The sequence below is a fragment of the Giraffa tippelskirchi genome, chromosome 11, assembly GCF_054371585.1.
Source record: "Giraffa tippelskirchi isolate mGirTip1 chromosome 11, T2T-mGirTip1v1.2.pri, whole genome shotgun sequence".
Lineage (NCBI taxonomy): Eukaryota > Metazoa > Chordata > Mammalia > Artiodactyla > Giraffidae > Giraffa > Giraffa tippelskirchi.
Window position 1 is genome coordinate 94,778,080 of NC_137285.1, and position 11,390 is coordinate 94,789,469.

The window sequence follows — 11,390 nt, forward strand, 5'->3', positions numbered from 1 at the left end:
TAATTCTAATTATGTAAAAATCCCTTGCTTTACAAGACACTTTTTCTAAAGAGTCTCTTTAAATAGCCAGATCTCTTTCTGGAGTATTCAAAATTGAATTCGCTTTACAAAATGCTGATTAGATTCAACTTTTCATGAGCAAGGAAAGTGTGCACAAATGGGGCATTGCAGGTTAAGAGTTAATGGTGAAGTCTCACTTAGTGATCATAGTGAAAACAAGGCCCACTCTTCTAGAACTTGAGCCCATCAAAGTCAGAACAGCTAAACGTGGCAGGTGGCTTTTACAAGGCATTAGGTGTCCTCACTCCAGGAAAGAAACCTAAACCAGCACTGGGGTCATTGACTATCATTAACTCGGTGACTCTGGCAGCCAAAGGCATCAATCCATGCTCTCAAAAAACCATGCATTATTCAACATGCACTGCCCTATTAGCTTAAGTAGAGATACTTTTTTTTTTAATGGAAACAATTATGGAAAAATGTTGATGACTTTTATTCAAATGAATGAAAGAATTTGGGGAAGAAAATATGTATTTTTCTCGTATATGTGTCATGAGCAAGAAGAGAGAAAGGAAAAGTTAGAATAGAACTAGATAGGAACACAGGTTCAGAAGAAGGGACCCCCAGATTACAGACAACTGTTTCCCATGCACAAGAAACCATCTTTCTTACAAAACCCTCTGCTTGCAAATACAAGGTGCTTACCAGTTATTGCTTTTCTTCCTCAATTCTGAGGCACAGCAGGAAAAAGCAGCAGTGAATACTGCAGCACTCAATTTAGCAACAGAGAATTGTACAGGCACTGTACTGGACTCAAAGATGGAAAGAAAACAAAACTGTAAGGGAAGAAGGAAATGCACACTTAATAAGACACCTGAATACCTTCAAAGACCAATACATTATCTTTGAAACTGTTGTTTTCTATAGTAAAAATATGAGACTACTTTGTTTTGAAGTTGGCTACTGTAGTCAAATGTTCTATTCATATTTTCCCAAGCGTTCTAAACCAATAGTTCATTAGTCTCTGCCCAGATTGAGGCAGAATCTTTCAGAAAGTCCTATCCATTGTGCTGAAAGACTCCTGTTAATACTACATAAAGGCAATGGGCACCTTTGCAAGTATTAGGGCCAATAAATGGGGTACTCTGTAAGAAGCACAATGCTTGGAATTTTCATAGGGTTTCATTTCTGCACTTTTGTGAATGATTTCCATCTCCCTACCTTGTAAGCTTTTGGCGTGCTGTGTGTGCTCATGAGCGTCTCGATTGTCAGCATACAAGGAGTATTTAATACACTGAGTGTTATTTTGGGCCTGGAGTTGAGTGTGTGAGGGAAGAGAGGAGGATCCTGAGTTGGGTAGAGGGAAAGATAAGTTGGAGATTCTGACCTTATAGGAGAGGGAAACGGTTCATTTGGATTGTTTGATGTTAAATAAACGTTCACGTTTGTATTTCAGGTTCTGCCACATCTGTGTTCAGAAATGCCCCTCTCACGGACGCAGTTTCTGTTAAGAGCCAGGCCAGCACAGACAGGATTGGAGTAAGGGACGATCCTCGTCAGCAGAGAGAGGAAATCTATTGTGTGCCCTGAGGGGAGAGGGATCGCTAGAGTGTAAAAATGTGTGCTTGGGACCACGTGGGCAAGGGTTGAGGGTGAAGAATCGGGCAGCCAGAGAACGAAGCTTCAACCCTTCCCAAGCAGAGAGCTGCGGAAGGTGGGTTGCTCACAGGGTGGAGCTGGAGGTTACTCCTCAGCGCCTGGGCAGGGAAACAGCAGGGAACTGGGAACCTGTGTGGCAGAGCCTGGCTCTGCCAGGACGAGGTGTTGGGGTATGAGGGTGGGGTGGGGGCCTGAGGGGTGGCTTGGAGCCCTGGCGGTGGCTGCCTGACGTCACCGGCCTCTCTGGCAATAGGCTGCGAGCTGAGCTCCCCAAAGCGGCAGCGGCGGCGGCAGCGCGGCTCGGTTTCTGGCCCCTTCACTCCGCGCCTTCTGCAGCCGCCACTGCAGCCGCGCGGCGGGGCTCCCTCCTCGCAGCCAGCTGGCGGCCCCAGGTAAGGGACGCGGGGGGACTGAAACTCGGGGCGGCCGGGTGGCCAGGCGCGAGTGGGTAGGACAGCCCTGGCGGCCTGCGCAGGCACCTCTGGCTGTGGCTTCGGCCCCCGCCCCTGCCCCGGCCCGGGCTTGCGAGCCGCCTCGCTGCTCCGCAGTGCAACAGTTTGCAGCGGCCTCTTGAGAGAGGCAAGGGGGCTCTGCTGCGCGCTAAGGGTCTTCCTGGTTCTGGTCCCGGGGAAGAACCTCAGGGCCCTCAGGCTGAGTCTGGAAAGGCCCGAGAGAAGGTCCGTTCCCCAAACTTTGCAGGCGGGAACCCTCCCCCTTTCATTTCCAGCACCATTAGAAGCAGGATACTGTCAAGTGGGGGTGGAGACACAGAGAGATGAGGAAAGGGGGGCGTTTGCAGGGATGTGCTTTAGCTAAGAAAGGTGCTTCAGCCTGGTTATTTTTTGGGGGGGGGAGGTGTTGGGGAGTGGGGAGGTACCAAGGAAGAAGGCTGGAGCAAGGGTGGAGCGCAGTCCTGCGTGTCAGCCGTGGCCGCGGACAGGGGTGGAGTGGGATGTGGCTCCAGGGTTACCCCCATGGGAATGGTACCTAAGGGATCTGACATCGTTCAAGAAGGGAGAGTCTGGAAGGCGGGGGGCAGAAGGGAGGATTGCGTTCCCGGAGCCGGCTAGGCGGCTCAGGGTGGGTGCTGGGAAGGGTAAGATCCAGGCGAAGATATCCATTGAGAGGGCGCAGAAAAGAGGCGAGCCGGCGCTCTGAGAAGCGAGGACCGCGTTCCGAGGTGGCTACGTGTCTGTTGCAATTAGAAAGTTGTGGAGGGCGTAGGGAGGCTGCTTTATCTGCTGAGTAATCGGCATCTCCGCGGTGCCGGCACAGACCCTCTTCTCCGCAAAGTGGCGAGAGCGCGGAACTGGAGGCTTTGGTGCGCGGCTAGGGGCGGGCGGGCGGGCGGGCTGGAGTCTGTGGGCTGTGAAGACCGGCAGCGCCCAGCTGAGGCAGTGCGCTCAGAGGGCCGCTTTGCAGTGGCGCTGATCATTCCGGTTCTCTGTGCTCCCCGGGCAGCGGCCGGGATCCTAACCAAGCCTGTTCTCTTTGCAGCCTGGTGCCTTGGCAAAGGAAAAGGGCGCGCGGACACGCGTTCGAGGCGGGGCCGGAGAGGATCTCCTGGGCACCGCTCGCTGCCTGGCCGGTTTGCTTGTCCACAGTTGCTCCCTCAGTCCTTCGCTCGCGTGCGCATCCCCTCCCACACCAGGGAGTAGTTTTGGGTGCTGCGGGCTCCGTCCTTTTCTTGGCTGGTGGGAACCGTGTGCTCCAAAGAGGAAGTCTTGTGGGCCCAGCCCCTCCCAGCCCAGCGCCGATGAGTGCCAGGGCGCCCAAGGAGCTGAGGCTGGCGCTGCCGCCGTGTCTCCTCAACCGGACCTTCGCTTCCCCCAACGCCAGCGGCAGCGGCAACGCGAGCGCCCGTGGCCCCGGCGCAGGCGGCGGTAGCGGCGGCACCTGCATCACGCAGGTGGGACAGCAGCTTTTCCAGTCCTTCTCCTCCACGCTGGTGCTGATTGTCCTGGTCACCCTCATCTTCTGCCTCATCGTGCTGTCCCTCTCCACTTTCCATATCCACAAGCGTAGGATGAAGAAGAGGAAGATGCAGAGGGCTCAGGAGGAATATGAGCGGGATCACTGCGGCGGCAACCGCGGCGGGAGGGGGCTGCCCCAACCCGAGGGAGGCCAGGCTTCCACCCAAGCAAAAGAAGCCCGGCTGGAGAGGCAGGCCCGGGACTCTGCCTTCTGCGCCCCATCCATCGCTTCTTCTTCATCTTCTCCCCCTGGCCTCCCGTGCGAGGCTCCCTGTGCTCCGCCTCCACCGCCGGCCCCCAGTCCGCAAGGAACACACACAGCCTCCTGTTTGGACCCAGTTGGCGAGGGCCTTTTGCAAACGGTGGTACTATCCTGATTGTCTAGCCCCCTCTGCTCTTCCCTTCCTCCTTTCCAGCATCTTTGCCGTCCTTGCTTTTTTTTTTTTTCTCCCTTCCGGTCTTTCTCTTCCCCTTTCCTGTGGCCTCCCTTTCCTCTTTCCTTTTTCCTTATCTGTCCTCCCCCTCCTCCGTTTCTCCTCCGCCGAGGCACTGTGCGGTATTTGTAAATATTGGGTGAGGGAAGTCTCGGAAGAAGAAATAACGCTGATAATACTTTATTATTAATATTTATAGTAATTATTATAATATTAATTACACGATCCAAGCGCATGACAAATCACATAATTTCTCATTGTCAATGAAAGACGCGTCTTCCCCCTCCACCCTGCGCCCCCCACAATACGGAGGAGAAACCGCACAAGCTAACAAATATGTAAAAGGCATTGACCCCTGGAGTAAAGGGAGTGGAGGGGCCTGGTGTGTTGTACATAGCTGTCAAGTTAAGGTTCATTACCTTTCTTCTCCTTAATCCCCAAAGCTTTCACTTTTCCTTCAGCTTCCCTCCCTTCCCCATTCCTACCTTCAGCTGGGCTCAGGCAATAGTACACTATAAAGAAAACGTAAACTTAAGCACCAGGACTACAAGAGGCCACAGAGACTTGTCCCAGAAATACGTTTATGACAGGTACCGCTCTCCAGCCAGCCCTCTTCTTACCTTCAGTTCTTTTTTCTAGGACCAGGCATTTTAATTTACTTTTAGAGATGCCCCTTGCTGGTCGAGCATAAGTTCATTAAAAATCTTTTAAATGAGTTTAAAAGACAGAATCTAGTCCTTTATCATTGCCGCACCCCCATCTGTACACCTTTGACTTGTGGCATTTCAGGATTCACGGAGGATCCGGGAGCTGTCCAGCTAGATCTGGTGCTGAAATTGTCTCAGAATTGGTTACATTCTTTGGTTGTACAGGTGCAGGAGGGGCTATTTTGGAAAGTGAATATGCTAGCTGTTTGTTGGTTTCTTCCCTCTTTTTCTACAGTCGGATTTATGTGTACTACTGGTTTCCTTCTTATTAAACATTTCATACATTACCTTATTTTTTTTTTTGTAAAAAATAAATTAGGCGATGTGCAGTACTGAAAGTGCAGTGTTTAACCAACCAGAATGTTTCTGTTTAATTTTTAGAACAAGTGCACCTTTGTTATATATTTATTATATTGGTACCAAATACAAAAGCAAACTATACTTCTGTACTATGTTCTCCAAACTGTATATTCTTGTTCTTAATTAGCTGTTGATATAATGGTTACCACTGGATGAGGATTTCAGTGGTGCAGGCCTGGCTTCTGCTGTTTCCAGAAGTGTTCTTTTGTACCTTACTCTGTAGTAGACTGTTATAAAAAGATGATACATATGTTTTCTTATTTCTTTTGCAAATGACAGAGACAACCACAACAGAAAACAAACAAATAATGGATGTGCAGGAATGCCATCTATTAAAACATGGTTAATATTTAAACAGTGCCTGTAGTCCTCCCTGCATGCAGTTGCCACCTGGAGGCAGTGGTGTGTGTGTGTGCTTGCTTGTACTGTATGTGTTGGGGGTGAGACTGGTGGGGATGCTGGGCAATTTGGATGACAGGACATGCAAATTTTAAGAGAAGTTAATCCAGTAACTGCTTGTAGAATAAAAATGTCTGCAACTTGTTTAGTTAGAAATCTGTTCGTGTATCTGGGGTGCAGTTAAAGAGTGTCTCTCTTTCTCTTTCTCAGTCTGGCTTACCTAACTTCATTGAATGTATGAAAAAAGACTAAGAAAAAGGAAAGTGAGAGACAAAATTCAATATTTTTGTTCTCTCTCCTAATGCCAGACAAGACCACCTATGTTTCAGATGGAATCCACCTATGGTTATTTACCACTTTATTTCCCTTGGGCTGATGATAGAAGGGTCCAGAAGCATATTATAACTTAACTGTATGCAGAGGAATCCTTTCTTGGGAACAAATTTGGAAAATGTATGAATGAGAATGTTCTACAAAAAGCTCAACTAAAAGAGACTTTACTAACCTGCAGGCTGTAAGGCAACAGTGCCCCTAAGTGCATCCCTCTCCCAAGTAACTAGTAGTTCTAGAATCTCTGTCTTGGTTCCAGGTGTATGTGCTCTTATTCAGAGGAAACATTACCTCTGAGATTTTAGGCCATCTATTAAATTGCCCTAACTCAACTTACATCTTTCTAAATTGACTTAATAAGCTAAATTTTAGCTTACCCACTCAAGACCTTTCCTGAAGCACAGAGGATCATCATTTAAGCATGCCGTGTTGTAATACAAGGAAGACTAGGTGTAATCTTTGGATACAATATATTAAACAATGAACCAGATTCTCTCCAGTGCCTTAGTCACTTCCTAGTAATAGATAAAAGAGCGCATTAACTCCCTCAGTCCACTTGGGAATTCTTTAGTATATCAGAGCTCTACATTGTACATTAGAATGACTAAGGCACTGTGGAGAAGAAAGTCCATTAATTTTTGTAGCTCACCCTCATCTAGCTATAGCTATTTAATACCCTATTACAGAATGACTTTTGGGCTTGAAATTTGAATAGAATTAGGGATTCAGAAGGGAGCTTCCTCATTTCCAGTGAGCTACACTAAGTACATGGATATTACTTTTTCCCCCTCATTTGGTGCACTTTTTACAGTGAATAATTTCCCATTTTATTAAAGCAATAAGATGTTCTGTTGTGAGCAGTGCTGGATGATGATTCCATTTCCTTGGTGCTGAAGCTACTCATATGTTTTTGCCTTATGAATCATAGTGCATTCAAGGCATGCAATAATAATCCTGTTTCAAGGGGCAACCTGTACACTCTAGGGGGTAATTATGAAATTGTCCCATATAATATTTCCCCAAAGGAATAGAGGGAACAGGAGAAATAAAAACATTATATATATTGTCTTTAAAAGATCTTGATACCTCTAAACATAGGCACACATCCATAATATGCTCTAATTGTGCACCTTTTAATATGTACACCTTTCTCCATTAACTGACTATGGTTTAATATTCTTAATAGTGCTCTATGTAAAGATGATGTAGTTTTTGAGTCAAATTTCGTGCTGAGTTAATATTCTCAGAACTCCATAAGCTTCTGGTGGTGTCACTTGAGGTTTTTTATGAGATAGAGAATTACATGAAATTCTAGTAATGCCGATTCCCACACCAAATTATTGCAATAAGCACATATCCAAGCAATTTGCACAGACCCTGTTTAAAGCATTGCTTCTTAGAGAGCTCAGTTGACAGTCTCAGGAGTTCGGGATGCTACCAACAGGGCATTTTGGATTTCATTTTATATGAAACAAAAGGAAATCTGGAAATAGACACATTTATTTTAAGGATTTTATTCACTGATGTCCCGTCAAACTAATTGCTTCAAATCCCTATGGCTACAGCTCAACTTACGCACTTGCTATTCAGTATTCATAAGGTGGCATGCTTGATTCTTATTGTTTTTAAAGATAAGAAAATTGGAGAGAGAATACCATTATGTCAACTGTATAGGACTCTGAATCTTAAAGATGTAGATGGATATAATCTTCTTTAGAATTTATATACACCCATAGATATGTATTTATATATGCATACATTTTGTACAAATTTACAATGGACTTTTTGTATTCTCTTTTCTGTCATTACAAGAATGAGATGGAAACCAAATTGTTGTTCCATCCTCTTATCCAGAGAGGATACTGAGAAGTTGGGTATATGCATGCACTTATTTCTCTGGAGCTAAACCTGAATGACTTTCTCTTTACTTAATGAAGGGGGAGAGTCCTGTTTGACTTGGGGGAATTGGTAATTAGATAAGCTTCCTTTCTTTGTTAGTGACTCAAAGGTAGCAATGATACTGAATTTATGACCATATCTATGTGGTCTGAATATCTAGACGGAAAACAAAAATACCTAGAAGAGATTTAGGGCCATCTAGACCACAAACCCGGATTGTGGCTCAATTTTTAATTTTCAGCCTATATGTGGTGTGGAGATACAATTTATATATGCATAGCTAAAGGTAAAGTGAAAATATGACCATTATCTGTTTAGTTTGATAAGTAGTATTTGGAAAATATGGATAAATTAGCTTGAAAAAACTTTGGCATCTGACTTTTTCCACTGTTTCTATCTATATCAATTGAATTAATTAGATAATGGTTAAAATTCCATTTTCCATTGTGCAGGCATGCTTTAAATGCTTTTCTGTGGGTGACAGTTGAGCAATTGCTAGCTGATATTACGTGGAAGTTGTAGGTTAAATTAGAATCAGAAACTTAATCTAGTCAGGCTCCTCAGGTCCATTCCTATGTGAATCTGGACTTTGAGTCTAAATCTGAAAAGCCACTCATCTGGGCTATTCTTTTTTGGAACTAGTGTTTGTGGCTCATAGATGTTTTAGTTTACATTAGAATAAATCGACCTATCTACTGAAGGATATTTAATCATTGAATTGAACGTAAATCTTATTCTGATTTGTTTTTTATTTATTTGATAACATTTGAGAAACAGTTTCAATGGCTTGAAATCAATACTTATTAATGTCACCAACCTAATAATACAATTGGTGCCATGTAGGAACGCTTAGCTTAGGATAAGAATTTAATTAGCTTTAATTAGGGACATGTCTTATTAAGATGGTCCTATCTGTGTGAGGGAGGGGCATGTGATTTCATTGGATTTTTTTCTATTGAGACGTTAACAACAACAATAATGATGACAACAAGACCAGCAACAGAAAAAAATAATAATAAAACTGATTTTGGAACTTGAGTATATCCAACAGCCAGAATAAAACAGATACAAGAATTCATGGAAATTTTGTTCTGTTTTTCTATCAATAAAAGAGTTTTCTTGTTAATTGGCTTTTTGGACACTATTTTCTTATTAATTTATGAAATAGCAGGATTACAAAATTATTCATTCTATTACCCCCAGATGCTCAAAGAAAAATTTTTTTAAATCCCATTACCCATCTGATCTTCCTCACAAACGAACTGCATGTGAGAAGTGGGAAGTGTATACATTTTGAAAGTGAAAGTGTTAGTCACACAGTTGTGTCCGACTCTTTGTGATCCCATGGACTGCAGCCTGCCCAGTTCTTCTGTCCGTGGGATTCTCCAGGCAAGAATACTGCAGTGGGTTGTCATTTCCTACTCCAGAAGATCTTCCCGACCCAGGGGTCGAACATGCGTCTCTTACATCTCCTGCATTGGCAAGTGGGTTCTTTACCACTAGCACTGCCTAAGAAGTCCAATTTAGAATTTAGAATACCCCAACAAACCGAGTCCAGTACAATAATTCAGCAAGTCTTTTAAGAAGATGCTCAGTCTCTTTAGGCCTCATGCTCAGTCTCTCAGATTTCCTCTCTCCCTGCCTATATTTCGCTAACATAACCAGATGTATGGGGAAATGATACAGTTGATATGATTTTGTGGTAGTGGGGGAAACTGGAGCCTCAGATTTATTTAAATTTCTATGGATTCTACCTGAACACAGCTGAAAAGCAGCTGATTGGAACTGCTGTCTAGTCTGAGGTGCTGTTGCCCTATCCAGCTTTTGTGCTCACCACTGTAGTCTTAGACCCCAGACCTTTGCCCCCAAGCTCAAAGTTATCCCAACAGGAATCTATACATCCTGTCCCCTGCCATCTCTAGGTCCAGCAGTGCTCTATACTTTGTCCCCTTCTTGTAAATATAGGAACTTATGGGTATTCTGCATGCCATGCACCTACTATTGAAGGGCATGGATGCTAAGACCCAGTCTCCAACCATGGTCCTCTTTACTCCTGGGAAGTAAATATTCTTCAGCCTCAGCTGTTTGACTCAAAAGGTGGATGGGTATTCATTTAGCGAGGTCTCACAAGACTTTGGCCACTTGATGGGAAGAACTGACTCATTGGAAAAGACTCTGATGCTGGGAAAGATTGAGGGCAAAAGGAGAAGGGGGCAGCAGAGAATGAGATGGTTAGATAGCATCACTGAGTCAATGAACATGAATATGGGCAAACTCCAGAAGGTAATGGAGGACAGGTGAACCTGACATGCTCAGTCCATGGGATCACAAAGAGTCAGACATGACTTAGCAACTGCACAACAACATAAGACTGACAATGAATGTACTTGCTGACTCCTTGGATATCCCTATGAGGACTTAATTAAATGCTAGCTGGATATTCTTTCTCTGATTAGTTATTGAAATCCAATCTCTTTTTCTAAAAGTACTTTTCCAAATATGTCCCAGGCTTGCTGATAGCATTGGGCTTCCCTTTCTGAAAAGCTGACTCTATTTTTCAAAACTTTGCAGAACTTTTATTAATACCTCTTTTCTACCTTATGGTGACCATCCTCTGTCTGCATCTGCAAATCCTCTCTTCCTGGCTCATGGCTCCAAAATAGGATTTTTAATTTTAGGTTGGAAGGTTATATATCACTCCATGGTACAAAACTTTGCTCCACAGATTTTCAAAAATCTTGGGAAAACCCCTCAAATACACTGAGATGACAAAAAAAAGAATACTTTTCACATACAGATGTGGCTACTCTGCTGCTGCTGCTGCTAAGTTGCATCAGTCATGTCTGACTCTGTGCGACTCCATAGACTGCAGCCCGCCAGGCTCCGCCGTCCCTGGGATTCTCCAGGCAAGAATACTGGAGTGGGTTGCCAGTTCCTTCTCCAATGAATGAAAGGGAAAATTGAAAGTGAAGTCGCATCAGTCGTGTCTGACTCTGTGCGACCCCATGGACTGCAGCCTACCAGGCTCCTCCGTCCATGGGATTTTTCAGGCAAGAACACTGGAATGGGTCACCATTGCCTTCTCCGGTGGCTACTCTATTTTCCTATAATCAGTCTAGTCTATCTCATAGGAACCAATTTGCAGGGTAGCTCTCTTAAGAAACATTTCAAACTCTCGAATTTTTTCTTTCTGCCTTGTTTCTTTCCAAGTTACTGTCTAGGAATGAATTACGTGATCTCATGGTTACAGATGATGAAGATTCCTCAGAACTGTGCAGTGTTAAACATATTTTTGGGCTGTAGAGTGTCCATTCAGTCTACTTCCTGGGAAGCAAGTTCCAGCTAATACCCAGCACTGTAGCCTGTGATCCTAGACATTTTATATATCTCAAAATCTGAATCTACAGAGGCTTTTTTTTGTTGTTGTCCCAAATGCAAGATTTTGCTGTTTTACTGTGTAATAAGCATCTCTAAATCTCCTCAACTTGGACAAATGAGAATCTCTGGGTACCTTAGTACATCCCATTCAGGCAATGGGTAATAAGGTCTCTAATTGCCTATTGTCACCACCATTGACCCGCTGCCACTGTCTTCCTATAGAAGAAAGAATAATAGTTCACTCTCCCTGG

At 44.5% G+C, this 11,390-nt stretch overlaps 1 protein-coding gene across 1 annotated transcript; it reads left to right on the plus strand.

Moving 5' to 3' along the window:
- The first annotated feature begins 3,415 nt into the window (after window positions 1–3,415).
- C11H11orf87 (chromosome 11 C11orf87 homolog) lies at window positions 3,416–4,009 on the plus strand. Its single transcript, XM_081539072.1, has one exon. The coding sequence runs from the start codon at window positions 3,416–3,418 to the stop codon at window positions 4,007–4,009; it is 594 nt and encodes a 197-aa protein (XP_081395198.1).
- Window positions 4,010–11,390: the final 7,381 nt, after the last annotated feature.

Bases quoted from the DNA above. Each gene is read 5' to 3' on its own strand.
- C11H11orf87 (XM_081539072.1), top strand. From the start codon at position 3,416: ATGAGTGCCAGGGCGCCCAAGGAGCTGAGGCTGGCGCTGCCGCCGTGT.